The 21,120-nt window shown below is 39.6% G+C and overlaps 1 protein-coding gene across 2 annotated transcripts in view; it reads left to right on the forward strand.

Annotated features, from left to right (window-relative positions):
• The window catches only part of PDE1C (phosphodiesterase 1C), a 158,005-nt gene that overhangs the window by 83,833 nt on the left and 53,052 nt on the right, over nt 1-21,120 (forward strand). For both annotated transcript variants that reach the window (XM_071561535.1, XM_071561536.1), the window contains exons 4-8: nt 11,773-11,886; nt 12,744-12,926; nt 15,123-15,189; nt 18,040-18,156; nt 20,041-20,181. In XM_071561535.1, the coding sequence (XP_071417636.1) occupies nt 11,773-11,886; nt 12,744-12,926; nt 15,123-15,189; nt 18,040-18,156; nt 20,041-20,181 (622 nt within the window). The remainder of the gene's footprint in view (nt 1-11,772; nt 11,887-12,743; nt 12,927-15,122; nt 15,190-18,039; nt 18,157-20,040; nt 20,182-21,120) is intronic.

Raw genomic sequence — 21,120 nt, forward strand, 5'->3', positions numbered from 1 at the left:
CTGATAGTGAAAGAGGTTTGTGTTTGTGGTGCTGGAATGGAAAGCCAGGTGGATCAAATGGATGTTCTTTCCAGAAACTGACCATTTAAAGACTGAGCTCTGTCATGCAGCTGTTTTGTTAGCATTGGTTCCACAATGCAGCTCAGAAAGTTCTAGTGTTGTCATATGTCTATTCACTTACACTGGTAATCTAGAGAGTATATTCATTCCTCTAGGCAGAGAAATGAGCTATTTGTTAATGTATGCAGTATATGCTTATTCTTTTCCTTTTACAATATTATTTGAAGGTCTAATTTGTGCAGATGCATTTTACATCTGACCTTACATGGTTTGGATAGATTCACTCCTTTTGAAAGCCTACTCTTTAGTATGCTTTTGTGGTTGTAGGCTGAATTAGTAAGGTTCAAAAGTCCTGGGGCACATCAGGTCCAGCACCGCCGGCTGGGCGAGGGAGGGATTGTCCCGCTCTGCTCTGCACTGGGAAGGCCACACCTTGAGTCCTGTCTGCAGTTTTGAGCACCACAATATAGAAGTGATACAAAACTATTAGAGGGCATCAAAAGGAAAGCAATGAAGATGATGAAGGGTCTAGAGAGCAATCCATTCGAGGAGTGGCTGAGGTCACTTGATTGGTTCAGCCTGGAGGAGACTGAAGAGAGACCTCACTGCTGTCTACAACCTCCTTGTGAGGGGAGACAGAGGGGCAGGCACTGATCACTTCTCTCTGGTGATCTGCAGCCATTGACAAAGAATGACAGCACACTCCATTGACCGGGGAAGAAATGGCTCTCTTTATTAACACATCTCTGGTTTATATAGGGCAGTGCGGGAAGGGGTGGAAAAGTGGGTGGAGCATGCAAACCAAGGGGTTGGGATTACCAAACATGGGAAAACAGCCACAGTGCAGATATCTGAGAGCCAGTCAGGAGAGAGTGATTGGGAAAAGGCGGGAAAACCGTGAGGGGAGAAGAAGCCAACATGACAAATAACAGGGATTACAATCACAAGGGATATAACCGAGAGGGGTGACACAGACTTCGAAACTGGAGGCTGAACAACCAAAACCACACAACAGTAAACTTCAACAGCAAAACTCTGTAAAGTGTCGGGTTGTCCCAGACTGTCGTCTTCCTCGTATGTCCATTTCCTAAAGTGGTCTTTCTAGTCTTCATAGCTGTCACGTTCCTCCACAGTGACCAGTGACAGGTCCTGAGAGAATGGTATGAAACTGTATCAGGGAGATTTAGGTTAGATATCAGGAAAAGGTTTTTCACCCTGGGGGTGGTTGGGCACTGAACAGGATCTCCAGGGCAGTGGGCGCAGCACCAAGGCTGCCAGAGTACAAGAAACATTTGGACAATGCTTGCAGGCACATGGTGTGATCCTTTGGGCTGTCCTGTGCAGTGCCAGGAGTTGGACTTTGATGATCCTAGTGGGTTCCTTCCAACTCAGGGTACTCTATGATTCTGTGTTTCTGCCTGAATCAGCACCAGTAGCAGAAGTCAGAGAGTAGAGGTCAGGCACGTTTTGGCTTTGACACTGAGGTGATTGTCTGGGCTTTAATATACTCTGTGTTTCTGAATTCAGAAAAGTTCTTTGTTTTCCCTGGTGACAGAATTAGGTGAGCTCTGAGCATGACAAAAAGTTGTTCCATTTTTGGGTAGGTCAGAACTAAAACTCAGGCTGTCACACGAGTGATGCCTCTCAGGTTTGCCTGGCGCTATGAGGAAGAGCTGGAGGTGCGGATGCTTTTGCATCTTCAGCCAATTCCAAAAATATGCTTTCTCCTTCCTGAAACAAATAATAATTTTTATTATACAAGGCAATTAACCACTTAGCTATATCTACAAGTGTTTTAATGAACCATAACACTATCTAATGTTACTGTATGATTGATTAATTTTTCATGTTAATATTTCTACATTACACTGCTTATAAAATGTTAATAGTGTGGATGAAAATGTTCAGTAAACAAAGAAGAGTTGGGGATTTGCTGAAGACATATGAAAGGGGTTCTTTTTTAGTTTGCTGATACACTGAAATGTGCTGAAACTGTAAAATCAGAACAGTGCGGGCTCCTGCCTAGTGTGGCCCCTCCAGGTGTGTGTTAGGTTGAGATGGGATAGTACATGCTCCAGAATCATATTGCTTATCCAGGGTAAATGGTCAAATCCCTTGCTTATAGCTATCAGATCTATGTTTTAATTTTCATGTCAATGATGTGCAGAAAGTAGGTAAAATTTAAGAATATATCACTAACTGCTCTCATATTTACTCAGAGTTATGGTACTATTACACCTTCAGAAACTTATATACAGAGAAATATTAATCCTTTCAGCTGTTTATAAATATAGCCTTTGCTCTTCATCTTTGTCCTGTTAAATCCAGTATTACCTGAACAATTTAATTTTTAAAATGGGGCAAGAGGTTGTCTTTTTCAGTTGTCTTGTGACTTTGAGCAACATGAAAATAGATACCAGCATGCAGAGATGTTTAATGCCAAGTTTACTTACATTGCTGAAAATTATAGCTGAAGAGCATAAGAGTCATAAAAGTTGCTCGGTCAACTATTGTCAGTGTTGTAAAAAACACCATTCGGTGCTCCATGCAATTCTAACTCAACAGCGTGGAACACACGTTCTTCTTCTTTTCAAGGAGGTAAAAGAAGAGTAAAAAAGGAACTTCATGGAAATGGATTAATGTATGTGAATTTAAAATAGAAGATTGAAAGAGGGAACAATATCCCACAGTGGAACAATGAATACACACGGGTCCCAGTTTATATTTTTGTGTAAGTATTGCCAGTATTGACTGGGAGTCTGTTTTTTCTTTTTTAAGTTTTTTTCCTCACAAAGTTATCAGTCATCAAGTACAAGAAGAATAAACTTGATCCTTCATGAGAAAAAAGAACTAAACCAGCATGCTTTTGCACAGTTTAAAATGTGACTTTTTTTTACTCACTGGAAAGGCAAGATGGTAATTTTATTGGTGCTTCTGTTAATTACCAACCCTAAAAAGCCCTGAATTAATGGACTATGATATTTTTAGATGTCGACAAGTTATTTTTAGGAACTTTAATAGCTCCTTCTGGTCTACAAAATTAATCTCAAGGCACATTTACGGAATGTCTATTAGAAATTATAGCAGTAATTAGTTTGAAACTCCTATAGATGAGGCAACTTTTCTTTTTTCTTATGTGTAGCCAACAAATTTCACCACACAGTGTATTTATTAAGGCTGTAGGAACCAGCAAGTCAGAAGGTGCCATTCATGGGGTGTCATTACCCTCAAGGCTTTTTAGAGGGTAAGGTACTATAAAATCCAAAGAACTCGGTACTCTACTTTTAAAATAAAAAATATAAGAGAGTTTTTTTCATACTGTTAGTTTTGTGGCCTGGTAGACAGATCATGGCCATAGACAATGCCAAGAATTTGGCTCAAGGCCCTCTGTCTCACAAGACAACTTACATTAAGTTGCCAGGAGAATGCCTTTGACCTCCATTTCCCAGGCTAATTGATCTGACGTGGTTGGGAGGTCTCCAAATCAAAGAAATGCCAGATTTGTGAGGCCACATGGAAAGAAAGCAAGAGGAAATCCTGGTGGTTAGTGTTGAAGGGAAGATTTCTGAATGCTAAGTCCCAGCTTTGTACTTTGTTTATATATTTTTCTCCCCTCCTTTAGGAAAATGGTAATCTTGAGCAACAAGGCTGGGCAAACCCCTAATTTTGCAGGTGTGTCAGCCAAAAGATAGTTCTGCACTGAATTTTTTTACCTGTAATCTAAAGTTACCAGTCAAAATATCCTGTCTAGTTTCAAGGACACTTAAAAGCAGGAATTTGAGTACCTAAGTGGGAATTGGTTTTTCTTGGGGAATGAACTCATCCACCACAGATAAGGTATCACGTTTCATTGTCTTAGAAGTGGGATGGAAAGCAAGCAGAGGAACCTTGACTGTGGCATTACAGTTAAGTCACCAGCCTGGCAGAGAACTGAGTTTAAACTTTTCATCACTGTCCAGGCCATCAGGGAAGATCAGTCTTCCAGGTTTGGAGACAATAATGTCAAATTGAATAAGTGGAATAAGTGTTAGTAACACAACAAAATGTGTGAATTATCCTGTGGCACCTGATGCTGCAAAATGCTGCAGTTTCCCTTAAATTAAGGTGTGCTAAAGGTTGTCGTGATTTGTCAAACCTAAAACAAAACCTGTCTTTTGTCCAACTTCTATCTGATAAAATTAATATTGCAAGATAGGGTTACAGAAAAGGAAATGAAAAGGGAAAACACCAAGGCATTTCAATTATAGTAGATTTTGGAGTCAAACTCTATGCCCATGAGCACAGCAAGCTCTAGGTAAAGTGTCTTGCCTATTCTGTTGATAGACTCACTGTAGTCAGAGTCCATCCTTTTCTTGTCTTGTGCAAGGAAAATTAATGTGAACTTAGCTGAATTTCATAGTATCAGAATTGTGAAGAAGGACAGGAAAAATCCTGGAAAAGATAGTCTCAAAGAATGTGTCAGATTTTGGACAGCTCTTCCCAGATTAAAAAAAAAAAAGAAAAAAAGAAAAAAAAAGGAACAGTTTTCAGGGTATGTGCTTTAAGAGTGTTATTGCTTATATTTGGGCTCTGGAAGAAGAGAAATATGATGTTGTCTATTACTATAATGCAGAAATAATTTTTGTCCTAAGAAAATAATAGTTGAAATTTGTCTCTGCACTGTCAGAGCCTGGTTGATAAAGGCTGTGGTGTGCTTTTTTTTCCTTCACCAGTGACACTTTGCAATCTAAAAATGTGAAGTGATTGCCCTGAAATGGTCTGGGAGGTGGACTTGATGATTGTTGTAGATCCCTTCCAACTGAACTATTCTGTTCCAAAAAAAACACCCCAAAACCAACCCTAATTGGAAGCCCATGTAAACATCAGAAATGAAGTAGTCTAATTCAGGTTGAGAAAGTAAAATGGGCTGTACTTATTATTAATATTTATTAAGGAATGGCCTGTGACCTTCCACTGAAGCTAATAGAATTGATGATCTTAAAGGTATTTTCCAAACTTAATGATTCTATGCTTGTACTAATCTCTCTCTCTAAAGAGAAGACACATTCAGTTGTGTAGCTTACTCTTCTCATTGCACATGCTGCAGATGTGGCTGTCTGCTCTTAGGATATTTGGACAGTTTATTCACTGAGTTCCAGACCTCTGAGATGTGTCAAATATCTGTTTAGTCTCTGTTTTGTCCTTAATGAGAAAGATTTAATTTGGAGAAGGATTAAATGTGTGCAAGACAACTTCATTTAAATCTAACCTTTTGTGAGATTGTTTGGCTAAGGCAATATAAACCTTGAGAGTCCAGATGGCTTTAAAGATTAAACGAGAGAAATGGCCAGGGCTCTGCCTCTACACTGACTCATGCATGGTAGCAAACACTGTGGGGGTGGTTGGACTGATGAATAAAGACCATTTGGCAGAGCAGAGGTGACCCCATCTGGGCTGCTGAACTGTGGTGAGACATCACTGCCGGGGTAGAGAGGTTGCCTGGCAAAGTATGCCATGTAGATGCCCACATACCCAAGAGTCAGGCTACTGAAGAGCATTTCCACAATGGGTAGTGAATTGGGCTGCCAAGATTAAAGTCTCAGGTGGATCTGGACTGGTAACATAGGGGTGAATTATTTCTGGCTTGGTGGGCCCATGACACCTCAGGTCATCAGGGAAGCGATGCAACATACAGCTGGGCTCGTGATCAAGGATTGGACTTAACCATGGACACCATCTCCCAGGTTATCCACAGCTGTGAAACATGCGCTGATGTACTCTGCTCATCACTGGTTTCCACATGGAAAATGAGCCATTGACTGCAACTCTTTGGGTGCAGCCATCCAGCCAAGTCTTTATCCACCAAGTGGTTCATTCATCAAATCCATATGTCTCCAATTTAGAGACAAGGAAATCACATGGGACAGTGCTTTGCACAAGTTCAGGTAGACAATGCCAGTTGCTCTGTGCCCATCCACCAATGCTGTAACCCCATCATAGAAAGCCATCAGATTTGTCAGGCATGATTTGCCCTTAGTAATGCCATGTTGGTTGTCACCTATAATATTTTTTCTACAGCATAGTTTCCAGGAGAATCTGTTCCATGATCTTGCTGCTCTGTAGTTCCCTGGGTCTTCACTTTTCCCTTTTCAAAGATGGGGATTATATTTCCCTTTGTCCAGTCATCAAGAACAACAGACTGCCATGATTTTTCAAATATGGTGGATAGTGACTTAGCAACTTGTCTGCCAGCTCCCTCAGGACCCACAGATGAATCTCATCACATCCCATTAACTTGTGCACATTCAGGTTCCTTAGGTCATCTCAAACCTGATTCTCTCCTACAGTGGGTCTTTATTTTCCCGGTCCCTGCATTTGCATTTCTCAACTTGAATGGCGTGGTTGGAGCATTTGCCATTGAAAACTGAGGCATAGAAGTCACTGACAACCTCAGCCTTCTCCATATCCAGGGTATTGAGGTCTCTTGTTTCCTTCTGGAGAGGATCCACAGTATCCATAGTCTTCTTTTGTTAGCAACACACATAATAGAAGCCCCTCCTGTTGTCTTTGATGTCCCTGGCCAGACTCAATTCTAATTGGGTCTTAACTTTCCTAACCTTGTCCCTAGCTTTCCATACAATTTTGCTGTATCCCTCTCAGGCTGCCTATCCTCACTTCTATCTTCTGTAAGCTTCTTTTACTCCTCTGAGTTTGCTCAGTAGCTCCTTATTCAACCATGAACAACATCTAATATTTTTGGACCATATCATGCTGGGATATGTTGGTCCTGAGCTTGGAGGGGGTGTCCCTTGAATATCAGCCAGTATTTCTGGGCCCCTCTGCCCTCCAGGGCTCTATCTCATGGGACTCTACTGAGTAGGTCCCTGAAGAGGCTAAAGTCTGCTTTCTTGAAGTCCAGGGCACTGAGTTTACTGCAAATGGTTTTATTATATTATATATATATATATTATATATGTATTATGTAATTACAGATAGTTTATTTCAGGCACTTGTTTTTTAAGATGAAAATCAAATATTGTTAGATTTGTGTCTAATGTGCTATAACCAAGGTTTTGTTACAAAAGGCAACAGTGATTTGAAAAGGCTTCATTCTGGAAGACTTCGTTTGCTGTCTTTGGATCTTATTGTTAACAAATTCTGTTATTGTACAGTGATCATAGAGTTTCCCCCAAAAAACTGATTCACATTAACATCTCAAAAAGAATTAGTCTGCCAAAAGCAAGGCTTGCTTTGGGAAATACCAATTAGAAGATTGCTGATTGTGAAAACAGAATATGGCATCCTTTCTTTCCCTCCCACATCTGAAATTTATCATTGTTCAGCTCTCAGATCTATTCAGTGAGGAGTCATCTCACCTATTCTTAGCTGTCTGAAACCACAATGTCAACCTAAGTTCATTTTCTCTCAGTAGTGGGAGGAGGGAAGGCCCATCAAAGAGGCAGCGCACCCTTTCCTGAGGAAGTAAATGACAGTTACCTGGTTCATCAGAGCTGTCTGTCTGCAGTGACTTCCATGAGCATCGGTGTGCCTGATTTCTCTAAATCTATAGATTTATCACTTCTATAAAGTGCTAGGTGAAGTGGTTGACTTGAATAAAGCAAAAAAATCAAACCATCATGACCAAGGCTTTTTACTGGTTATATTTTCTGATTTAGTTCCCAAAGTTCAGAACCTGAGAATGGCAGAGGTGTTTGCACATGGGAGGACAGCATACCCTGTAGTGTTTTCAGTAGCAGGAGATGGAGACAAGGGTAATTCAAGTGACATGATGCTGAGAAGTACCTAAGTTGTTGTTTTATTGAAAATCTTTTAGTAAGCCAAAGTTTACTAATGTTACAGGCACAAGACTTCTTTTTCTGTAACAGACATGAAAGAATTTATAACTGTGAAGTGAAAATACAAACTATGTAGGATTTCACCTACAGCTGACAAATGGGGTCAAAATTTTATTTGACTCAAGGTGAGTTGAAACAAGTTGTTTACTATCCTGCCAAGGCCACTGAACTTGACATTTTTGCTTTTTCATGCCTCTGAATAATACAAAAATAATGGATTACTTCAAAAGTTTAATTTTTATTCCATGGAAGAAGGATATTTCAGAAAACATAAGTAAGGCAAAACAATTACTTTGGAAATTGCATGTAATTTTTTCTAATGAAAAATGCTACTGTATCAGTGCTGTGCATTTGCTCTTTGTAAACATGTTTTTTCTTGCTCTGAATGTTGTGACTTGATTTTTTTTGTATACAAAAGTAGTGACAGAAGATAACTATGCAGCCTAATACAAACCCATGGGATCACAGGCTACCAGTTACTCTGCTTTCTGTTGCATTTTAAGGATTACTGTCTGAGCTGACTTTGAAGGTTGTGTCTTTTCCTTGGTTGTTCAGACATGCCATATATGCAGAGCCTTAGATAAATGTGTGAGACTGTGGAACGAATAATACCTGCTGAGTGTTGTGAAAAGAGATGGCAAGCTTCCTGGATTACTTTCTGTGTATGCTGTACCCTTCCCACCAATCCCCTGTTTGAATGGGTTTCAAGGTATTTGCTGGGCAAACTGTGGAGGAACCTGTGCCCCTCAGCTGACTGAAACCACTGCACATGTGCATTATACTGCATAACCCTGTGCTGTCTGCTCTGGTACTTTAGGGCACTGTGTTTGCTTTACCATCTCTTTAAACCCCAACAAGTAGACCGATACTGTTGCAGAGCATCTGACAGACCTTAAATGTGTTCCCTGCTTAGCTGGTCTGCACATGCTATATCTGTCATATGACTCAGAGTATCAAATTTATTGAGTTTGTACATTACAGGGAGATAACAGATGCACACCTATTTCTGTGTAGGAATTCTTTGATAGAAATATAGTTCATTGCACAGTGAACATCTGTGGCTGATGGTGTGACAGGGTTTTATTATAGCAACTGTACTGTTTTTCCAAATGATTGATGCACATAGTATTCTGCATAATCATTTTTGATGAAGAATGTGGGTGCCATGAAGAAATCATTACTCACTGTGCTGTTATTGAACATGAATTTTGAATGACCTGTGGCATAAAGCTTCTGGATACTTATATCAATGAGATACAACAGGAAGAGCCAAAGGTAATGTGCTTCCTGCAATACTGACCCCCGTGTCTTGTGTACAAAATTTCTGGTACTCATTAAGGGGTCACATCTACAGGCTCTCCATACATGGGATAAAGGAGTGAGGAGGCATATGAAGCAATACTTACTGTTTGGACATGAAAGCGGTTTTGTTTTTTTCTCTTCTTCCCCTCCCATGCTGGCAAGGAGTAATGGGAATGGATAGAAGGGTTCAATGATTTGCCTCTAGGGAGGAGGCAAATGCATCTTCCAAATGTGCTGCCTGAGACTGGAATCAGCCTGAAAAGTGGGGAAGCACATTTCCTAGCTCTGCTCATCAAACAAAATCTTTGTGTTGCTGTTAATGCCTGGTGGTGCAGTTACACAGAAGAGGGATATGGGAGCACCAAACCATGCTTCTTCCATGGGGCTGAACTTACTCCATGGATTTTCTGAGCTGGATTTCAGGATTGGAGGGAAATGTGTTGAATGCTCTCCACCTGGTTTACAGAGATGAGCAGCTGTGCTCATTGTATCGGTACACCACTGATTTTCCCATCTCCATTCTCACATCAGGAATGACCTATTGAACAACACTTTTGTTTTTCAATTGCTGCAAGTGGTTGAGAGGTCCATTCTCCTGGAGATGGAGGGTCTGCCTGTTGCTCAATATTCTTTGTAAGGCTAAATAGATAACTGTGTGTCAGCAGCACCAGTGTTAGCAGGACTGGCATTTATGTGACCTAGCCAGAGAAACAACTATATGGTTTATGATTTACTTACTGTTTTACAGAAGAAAAAAATGGGAGGTCTGAAACCCAGCTTGAAAGAGCTTTTGGTGAAGTGGGTACAGGCAGACTGACTGTTCTTCAACTCTTTGTGAAATACAGCCCCATGGAGACTTGATTTCTTTTGAAATCACTGATGACACAGGAGAGTTACAGTAGCAAGGAAATACAGATAGTCACATAATTTTAAGAACTTCAGACATATGTGTACTGTAGGATGTTGGGTTCCTACTACAGTTAATAAAGGGAAAGCAGACACCTATATTGGGCTCTAGTTCTGAATTGCTTTGTGGAAATGATTATTTTTCTCCATGGAACATAGGAAAGCTGCAGAAGAGTAGTCTCCTAATTAGAGGACAAGTTATAGGTCACCCGACCACTCTACATTTTTGCATCTTGAACAGGACAAATTAACAACTTACACTTTCCGCTACACTGTTAAATGTACATTTGAGTGTTTATTTAACTTCTGTTTAACAGGGATGAGGACATTCACAACATTCACAAAAATGTTTTAACTTCTCAAGTCTTTATCCCATTCTCCTTTTAATGGAATGATAATTTTCTTTTTCTTGTTATAAACCTGCAAATTGGATTGTTTGAAAATATTTACATTTTGCTTTTTGCCTTTGGATTTTATTCTCCTCTTTATTCCCATTTTTTTCTTTTTCCTAATTTAGTAGAGTGAAAAAGAGGAAAAGAGAAAACGGCACAAATATATTAATTGTCTTTGACAGATGAGACTTTTTCTGCACAAATTTTCCTTTTCAAGGAGGCTTTTCCCCCTTGCAACAATAATAATAATCTCATAAAACTTCATGAGTTCTGTTTAATAAAGGTGCGATAGTCTTAGTGTGACCTCTTGATCTAATAAATATCATAGCATTTCCTAACCCTGTATAGAATTTCTATGGTAGTATTTCTAAATATACTTGAATACAATTTTGCATATTTATACTTCAATCACTATGAATGGTTCATGTTTTTAACAGATACTATTCAAAAAGTTACTTCTGTCTTATGGCTGTATTGCAATTGTCCTCTCTTAGCTCCTGTTTTAAATTCCAAGTGATTTCTGTTTTAAATTGTTTCAGTATGAGCAGAGGACAGCCAGCCAGTCCAGGAAGGTGATTGTCCTGTGCTGCTATGCACTGGTGAGGCCTCACCTTGTGTGCAGTTTTGGGTACCACAATATATAAAAGACTCCAAGCTATTAGTGAGCTTTCAAAGGAGAGCCACAAGGATGCTGATGGGTCTGGAGGTGAAGCCATATGAGGATTGACTGAGGTTACTTGGATTGTTCAGCCTATAGAAAAGGAGACTGAGGGAAGACCTCACTGGGGTCTTCAACAATCTCATGAGGCAAAGCAGAGAGGCAAGTAGTCTCACCCAGAGGATGATTGGACACTGGAACAGACTCCCCAGGGCAGTGGTCACAGCATCAAGCCCGTCTGAGTTCAAGAAGCATTTGGACAATGCTCTCCGGCACATGGTACTATTCTTGAGGTAGCCTACATAGGGCCAGCAGTTGGACTTGATGATACTGATGGATCCCTTCAAACTCAGCATATACTGTGATTCTATGACTCTGTGATAACTCGCTGACGTATTTGAGCCTAAATACAATGTAGTGTTTGCCTGGCATCATTATAACTGGTCTTTGAAAAGTGATTTTTGTTGATTTCTTGTATGTGGCTTCAAGAAACTTGAAGACCCAAAATTTTCACCTGTCATGTATGTATGTTAGGACTCATGCTGGGAACTGATACTCACTGTCAAACCTATTTCTCTTTGTACTAATCAGATTTTTTTTTCTTTTTCTTTTCTTTTAGATTGCGGTCTTTGGTAAAGCAATTAGAAAGAGGGGAAGCTTCAGTTGTAGACCTAAAGAAGAATTTGGAATATGCTGCAACTGTTCTTGAGTCAGTATACATTGATGAAACTAGGTGAGTTAACTCCAGACATCAGCACTCTTACATCCATCAATGACACAGAATTATAGCTTACATGTCAGTTGGGAAAGATGTTTGACCCAAGATTTATTACTCACAGAAAATACATTTTTAATCATTAGAATATTGTATTCTGTGTAGAACAGATCTTCAATCCTTGGTTTAAAAGCTTTTTTGAATTTTATGGGGCAGGGAAGGAGATCAAAACCAATCATAAATGTAATATACATTCTCCTGAAGAAAGGCTTTCATAATAATTGTATTCCATTTTTTCTGTAAGTTTCTAAATTCCTACTGATCTATTTCTTTTGAATGATGTTTAATCTTTTTACTTGTATCATGTTGTTGAAATTTAAAAAAAATTTACTCCAGGTCATGATAGACAGAGACTGGTAAGACACTGCAGAGGAGTTCCCCTTTCTCTTATATGCCATCTACCCAGTGGCAAATGCACTTGTGGAATCACCACAGGTGACCAGAATAGAAAAGGAGGGGACTGTATGTTACTAACTCAGAAGTTAGAAATGGCCATAAATTACCTCTGAAGGACAGAAAGTTCATAAATATTGATGACCTGAAGAGGTGATGTCAGTGAACGATTCTGTAGCTGTGCTTCAGAAGGTTGATACTTCTAGTTCGTCAGCCTAGTAGTGAGTTTTACAATATGAAATTTAAGTATACTGGAGAATAAATGAACTGTTGAAGACTTACACAATTGTGCTTGATTAGTGCTGATGAACCAAGGCTTTTAACAGCTGCTTTAGTTAGAATATATGTGAGTTTACTTTTTGTTAACATTGTCATGGTCTCTAGAGAAGTCTGTTTATCCATCTTGTTCCTCACCTTCCTAGGCGTTTACTGGACACAGAAGATGAACTCAGTGATATTCAGTCTGACTCTGTGCCCTCAGAGGTCCGTGACTGGTTGGCTGCCACCTTCACACGGCAAATGGGGATGATGCTAAAAAGGACAGAAGAAAAACCCCGGTTCAGGAGTATTGTCCATGCAGTGCAAGCTGGGATATTTGTGGAAAGGTAAAGTAGGATGCAATTGCTTTGTTCTAGTAACTGCAGATTGCACCTGTAGTATATGATGGCACAATAACAGAAGGTGGAGGAGAGTGCCTTGGGCCAGAAGACCTCAGAGAACTAATAGATTACTTCATTAAATGAAGAACACTTTAATATGCTTCTAATGATGTTTCTATGCAGATTTGGATAACACCTCAAAATCTGAGATTAAGTAACAGATTGAAATCTGAAACAGTTCTGTTTTATCTGTTCTTAGCATAGTACAGATGTAATAGTACAGTTGGTATAATTTTGACAGAGAATGTGCACTTCTGTATAGTCCTAGGCCAGGAGAGACAGCATTTAATATTTGGTCAGGCCAGGCAAAAATCCCCCTTGCCTCTGTTTACCTCTATGATCCACTATTTCTTATGAAGAACTGCTAAGAAACAAAACAAAATCCTTTATCCTAGTATTCCTGGAAGGAACTATAGATAAAGACTGATGTGAAAATCTTAGAGCTCAGGGAGGATTTCAAGAAAGCCATTGAGTCCTCTCAGCCTTCCCTGTTGTGATTTACGTCAGAACCTGTTGCCAAAACTGATTTTAGTTTCTGAACCCTTTAAAACATTTATTCATTTCAATTTGGACTCACCTTCAGTCTTACCTTTTCTTACCAAGCAAGGACTCTGCTGACACTCTTCATTCAAGCCAGAAGGAGGGCTGGCACATGTGAAACTGCCACCAGTCTTTAGACAGCCTAAAAGACAGCAGCTCCCAGGTTTTTGAGAGAATTTTGTAACAGCAAAATTCAAGTCAGGAATGGAAGAGCAGAGCACCTTTCACTGTTCATCAGAACTGCAGTGACAGCCCTCTTTTCAGAAGAGTGGGTGTATCAGACAGTGCACCACAAGCCACACAGACACACAGAAACCTCCTTCGGCATGACTGTAGCTGATAGCGCACCAGTTACTGTATGTGTGTCAAGAGTGGCAGCAAATTGTGATATGAGTAAACCTGTCATTTCTCCCTGGAACAAGTTTCTCCTAGGTTTGACAGGCTATTTGTGAATTAACTCTTACTTTCGGTGGGGGACTTGCTCAACAAGAAAGTAAATGAACAGCTGAGAGCTGGCTGTAGTAGGCTGGTTTTGGGCTGATATGAATCACTGTAGTCCAAAGGAGATATAATATGGCCCAGAGGAGGGTTGTGGCTCTCCTGAGCTAGAGGGGAAAGGGACTCTGCCTGAATTCTCAGTGAAGAGAAGGCTCGGGAACTTCTGACTTGGGGGGAGGAAGGGATAAGAAATTCTGTAATTTGGGGAATGGGTGAATATAATTCTCTGAAAGGGGGATGACTTTTTCAGGTCTGAGTACAGAACATGACAAAGAATAATTGAAGTGAAGGAAGACTTTGTACAGTATCATTTCAGATGGGAGAAGAGAGCTTTCCATCACCTCCTTTTAGTCCTATGATGCTTCAGGGCAAAAAAGTGAAAAGGCACTTTAGCTATGACAGAACTTCTGCATTCACTAAGCCTGTTAAACACAGTGTGCCCTGAAAACAAGTTTAAAATCAAGTTTATAATCTGTTTAACATATACTTTATAATCAAATTTAAAATCTGCTATATACATGCCTTGTTTGCTATGATTACAGATGTTGATTTTTGCCATTTTCTTTCTCTCTCACTCCTTGAAACACATGCATAGGGCAAACACCCAGAAGGTTTTATATTAATCTTGAAAAGATACAGACAAAACTAACAACTGTACCAAACTAGAGTTGATTCATTGTATGCAAATGATTTCTGAAGCACATTCAGAATTAGCTTGCATGTGGGCCAGCAAGAACTAAGGGAACTGAAAGATCAGTCCAACTGTGCAAAAGAAAATGGGGAACATCTTGTTATTTGAGTGTAGTCTTTCCCTTTGATGAAGACCTGGTATTGGCAAATTCTTTGTCATGTCCTGCTGGGTAACCAAGCTATGAGATAATGGGGAGTGTAGTCTCAAATTAGGCTATACAGTAAGAATAGTATGGAGAATATTGTGCAAGTTAGTTAGAAGATGGAAGGCAAACCCCCCCAAATTGCAGTTAGGATTGCCTGGACAAAATAAGGTCTTCTGTAATGGTCTGTTGCTTTATGATTTTTGTTGATTGTTTGTTATGTTTTGTTTAATTCTATTTATGTGTTGTCTTATCTATTTTACCTTGATAGAATGTACAGACGGACTTCAAATATGGTTGGCTTAAGCTACCCACCAGCTGTAATTGGAGTGCTAAAGGTAATCCCAAGAAAAAGGTATTAAAAGGGGTCTTTGCAAAGCATCAAGATAATAGTGCAATATTTCACTTCATAAGGGAGTCTTAGTACTTGGCCTTTCCTTCTCTCTGACATTTAGTGTAGTCCACATACATTAATCATTTAACAGGCCTAATGGAATATCCTCTCAGTAAAGGATAGAATAGAGTTCAAGGCTGTGGCCATTTTCAGGTTGTGAAGGTTACAACTCTCTTCTAGATGACAGTAATTAAACCAAGGATTTAGGAATCAATCACAGCATCCCACATGGAAGAAGGAAAATACAGGCAGAGACAGGTGGAAAAGAAAAAGGATCAGTTGCTGTGAGAGAAGGGAATTTCTTGCATTGTTCAGCTTAAAGGTCTTCAAGGTGACAATCACTTTGGGAATATTGACCCTTTTATGAGTTTTGAGGTTTTAGAGGGAAACCCATTAGTCAGAAGTAGTCTCAAAAAATCCCAAAGGTTCAATCCATGGGACAATTGTCAAGACTACAAACAGAAGTTAGAAACCAGCTGCCCACACAGCTTTGCAGATCACATGTTGCACGTGGTTCAGCAAAAAAGGTGATACAGTGGGGCAATACACAAAGTAAAGCTTATGAAGACATCTTGTTGCTTTACTCTACACTGGAAAGACTGACAGTTAGGGTACCAAATCCTTTTCATTTTGGATAGTCGAACTCATCAAAAGATGTGGATGTATTCCAAAAGGTCCCTCTAAATGCAAGAGGAATGATCAAACTTGCCTTTGATATACAGCATCAAGGTGTTCATTCACACCTTTTTCCAACTGCAAGTTGACAAGTGTTAGCTTCACTCTGGCATATGGGATTTAAATTCTTTGTTCTTTTGCAACTACACTCCAACCAAATTTTAACGTAACGTATCTATAATGGTACCTCTTCTCCTGAGCTCCTCAGCAATAATAAGATAGTTAAAACCCATCAGCTACTCTGAGTTGACTTAAACCTCACAGACTCCCTCTCTTTTTTTCTGTTTTCAAATGATTAAGAGTCATACAGAGAATTGTTCATGCTAGAGTAAGTTAAAACAAATACATAAAAACAAACGTATTGACTAATTTTGCTCAGGGTGAAATAACACCCACTTGGCCACTGTGTACTCTGTTTAAAACTGTTTCAAGAATTTATTTTTTGCCTGGATGGCTTTGTGGTTGGTAGTGGATCTGGTTGAAGTGGGAGTTACTTATTTGGAAGAAGTCAAAACAGGCTCACCAGGGCAGTGGTCACAGCAGCAAGCCTGCCAGAGTTCAAGAAACGTTTGGAAAATACTGTTAGACACATGGTGTGACTTTTTGGGATGTCCTGTGCAGGGCTAAGAGTCAGACTTGATGATCCTTGTGGGTGCCTTCCAACTGAATATATTCTGTGATTCTGTGAAGTCTTCTGTCTTAAAAAATTTCATCTTAAATTTCTCAATCCCATCTCCTCCATTGAAAATGGTGTGTATTTTTTTGCTTGCTTTCATCCAGTAAGATCTAGTAATAAAACCTTATAACTACCCGTTTGCTTAGTGTGCAACCTGCAACAGAGTTTGAAGATGGGAAGAAATGTCAGTGTACAGATGTCAGTCTTTATTATGTGGTTTATGAAGAGTCATTTGGATAAGTCTCTGTGGGAAGTACATTAAACTTCTCAGCAGGTAAGAGAGATTGAGGGCTGGTCTTGTGCCAGATGCAGCTACATGGCTGATCTGTGTATCATTCTACTAGCTAGAACTGCCATCTGCATCTTTCCTCTTTGGTATTGGGAGGAGAGAAAGTTTCATAAAGTTTCAGGAACATCTAATTCTGAGATCCAGGAGCTTCATCTTGCTAGATAATGAGTGTTGTCAGCTTCCATGAAAGCTTCTCTGAAAGTTGTGATATTAATGCTGATCACCCTGCAGCATTAATATGTCATTGACAGCTGACTGGAACTTTCCTGACTGTAATTAGGTATTTACTCTTCTGTTAAAAGGTTGGGATTTTATATAATTGTTAGCACATAATATACTATTGCCAGGATTTTCTTCTACTCTGTAGTTTTCTGAAAACTCCACTGGACTCAATTACCTTTTTTAAAAAAATAAGGAAAATTAGGGCCATGCTCTTTGGGCAATTTCAGATGCAATAATCACAAATCAGGATTAATATTAAAATGAGAAGGAATTAAGTTGCTCTTTGGGTCTAGCAAGATAGTCCTTAGTTATCATCTTTGGTGATTGAACAGTAAGTGATAAAAATATGACCTCAGGTGCCTTTGGTTTTTTTACTGCAAAAAACCATATAACCTCATTCTATTTTAAACATTAATGAAGCATTTGAGTGCTTTGCTCACAATACAGAGTTATAAGAACTCTATAGGGAAAGCAAAATCTAGAGGCTTCAATATAATTTAAAAATATTCATTATTCCTCTTTTTTTCCAAAGTTTTGGGGTTTTTTCATACACATGAGAGAGTTAAAATCAGACCCAATAGGGCCATCTTAATGTTTCAGGCACTAAAGCACACCAGGATTTTTATCCATTAGGATTCATCCTTTGGTGATTAAATTCTGATGTAGAGAATTGTCATGTTTAGAATAAGCATACATGTTCTTAATGGAAGCTTCATAAATGGGAGCTATACAATACTATGAGTGTACTGATTCTATGAGTATCTTGATGATGATGCATTGGTTAAATGGAATTGATAAATTTATTGAAAAAATATGCACTGACATCACTGCTCTAATTCTCAGTTTGTAGACTGGGAAAGAAAGTGAGAGACACTGAACCATCATTGTAAAAGGGGTGACCATATTAACTGTCTGTTCTACCACTCTTGCAGAATGTAGACAACTGGTCCTTTGACGTCTTTGCACTAAATGATGCCAGTGGGGATCATGCACTGAAATTCATTTTCTATGAACTTCTCACACGCTATGATCTGATCAACCGTTTCAAGGTCAGTAGTTAGAAGATGGTTATCTTCTTCCATCCTGGATTTTGTTCAAATTCCCTCTCATCCTGCTTTGTTCCATTCAAAATGCAATTGTAGTGATCTTTGAAGATTTTGTGAACACTGCACTTTCCTCAATAAGCAAGCCTAGATGTGATTTAAGTAGTACATTCAATTGCAGTGGGGCACCATGAAGTAGATGGGGTTCCAAACAGGCATTCCCATGAAATTCATGGGAAATACTGCATTTGATCCTCTGAGAATGATAGTGTCATTTTCCTGACCTTCAAAGGACTCGCAGGTATACAGCCAAAAAAGGAGAACAAGAATGCAAATTCAAATTTGTTACAATAAGGCCAGCAAGTGATTCTGCTCCCTACTCTGCTCTCATGAGATCCCACCTGCAGTGCTGCATCCAGTTTTAGAGTTCTCAGCACAGGAAAGACGTGGACCTGTTGGAGCTGCTCCAGAGGAGGGCCACAAAAATGATCAGAGGGCTGGAACACCTTTCCTGTGAGGAAAAGCTGTGAGAGTCGAGGTTATTCAGCTGGAGAAGAAAAGGTTCTGGTGAATGTGAATTGCAGCCCTCTTGTATTTGAAGGGGACCTATAAGAAAGATGGGGAAAAACTTTTTAGTAGGGCCTGTTGCAACAGGACAAGGGGTAATGATTTTAAACTAAAAGAGGGTAGATTTAGACTATATATGAGGAAGATTTTTTCTATGGTGAGAGTAGTGAAACACTGGAATTGGTTGCCCAAAGAGGTGGTAGATCCCCCATCCCTGGAAGCATTAAAGGTCAGATTGGAATCCGAGAAGAAAGCTGATCTAGTTGAAGATGTCTGTGCTCATTTCAGGGGCAGGTGGGCTAGGTGAACTTTAAAAGTCCCTTCCAACCCAAACTATTCTATAATTTTGTAATTATTACACAGGTTTGCAGATACAGATATGTATCTTTTCCTCCACCTTTGAACAGGCTTAAATTTTGATGGCAGAAACATTGCCAGCCAGATCTTGACCATTCCCCTCATGTAGATTCTCTCTCGTCCTCTGGCCTATTGACATTTCAGCTCCCGACTCACTTTGGCTGGAAAGAGTTTATGGATCTCTGGGTCCTGTACTTCTTCAGGAACTGGCCATGCCTGATGAGACATCTTTGAAGAAGATGTCTGGTCAGAACTGCATCCTCTGCTTGTATGTACCCAAGAGGACAACAGCAGTGCTGCTCTATGGCAACATTAGCATTTTAGGTATTTGCCATCTGGGCAGATGAAAGTGGAGAACCCATGTTGCCAGTTGCATAGATTACAGCTGCATAGTCTCCTCTCTAGAAATCCCCTCAATTGCATTGTTTTGGGTGTCTGCAGTTACTCTTTGAGTCAGAAAAACACGGCAATCCAGGATGGACAGGTTTGATTTTGCTGTGAAAACAGAGGTTTGATAAAGGATACTCCTCTTAGCAGAGTATCCCAGACTTGCTATTTGATGTGTTTCATTAGAAAATCTTAAATGTGAATAGGGAAGCAGAGATATATTCCAGTGGGTTGTGAAGGTAACAGATGGTTGCTTGTAGCAAATATTTCTCCAGGGACAATCAATACAGTGGTTGTTGTTACTGTTACTTTTCATAATCTATGTGTCTTCCAGACAGCATTTCATAGTATACCTATTTCTATTTGTTTATATGTGGGAACGATTCACCTATAATCTAATTATGCATGGAAAATCTAGTTTGAGAATTCACTCTCTCGAGTGCCTGTTTCAGATGTTTTAGTGTTTTGTCAAGTGGAAACTGCTCTTTGGAAACCTCGTATCAAAATACTCCCCTCTGAATGCTTACGATTGAAGCTGGTTTGTGTTTTTTTTCTTTAATTCTGTGCTGCCTTACTTAGATTCCCATTTCTGCCCTGGTGTCCTTTGTGGAAGCTCTGGAGGTTGGCTACAGCAAACACAAAAATCCTTACCACAATCTAATGCATGCTGCAGATGTGACACAGACAGTCCATTACCTCCTTTTCAAGACAGGCATAGTGGTAAGTAAAGGATTTGGCATCCTGAATATATAGTTAGATTAAAACAGTTTTTGCATAATATTGAGACTGATTATCCACGGTAGCACCAGTTTGCACTGTAGACAAACTTCATTTCATATTGCTGGGCTAATAACAGGAGGGACTTGGGACTATTTATACACACAAGGTAGGTGAAGTTGTTGATAACTTTTAACAGTGATCTAAAGAGGATGAATGAGCTCAGTTTTTCACTCTATCACAGATCTCCTGTGTGAATATGCCAACACACATTTGTTGGGATTCACTTCACCTAATATGCAGGGTCTGTCTAAGCTGTCTTCATAACTTAAGGGAGGCAGCACATCCAAAGGATAATTCATTCCACTTATCTGAGCATAAGATCCGCATCTGGAAATGCTGATCTCCATCCACTCCTCTACACCGAAACCATCTAAACAGCCTACAGACAGCTGAAGTCTGACAACAATGTCAGGAATGGAGAGATGGCTTAAAAAAATATGCAGTGAACATTATGTTCCCACTGTTGTTTTCAAGACAAACAACAGAAATACATTTGAATATGGAATAGAGAAAGTAAAGGCAGGTAGATTCCAAAGTAATGATCAACCACTGCAATTTGGATTTAGCTGGAGGCCCAGAAAGTTCCCATCCCAAACAGCCTAAAGGGTACAGGATACATATGCATTTCATTCTCTTCTTGTTTGTCATGGTTACTGCTGCAGCCAGAAAGAGGAATGAAATTACTTTGTCAGATCCTGTGGAGCAGATCTGTTCCACATATTATTTGCTTCACTTTTTCCAAGCATCCAGTTTGCCCCTGCCCTTGCTTTGTCACAATGGTAGAGTCAAAGGTGGCAGTGTAAGGGAGGTTGTCTATTCAATGTTTTGCAGTTATCTCTTGTTACACTATGGCCATTCAGTGATTGCTGTATTTGTGGC

The sequence above is a fragment of the Pithys albifrons genome, chromosome 7, assembly GCF_047495875.1.
Source record: "Pithys albifrons albifrons isolate INPA30051 chromosome 7, PitAlb_v1, whole genome shotgun sequence".
NCBI lineage: Eukaryota > Metazoa > Chordata > Aves > Passeriformes > Thamnophilidae > Pithys > Pithys albifrons.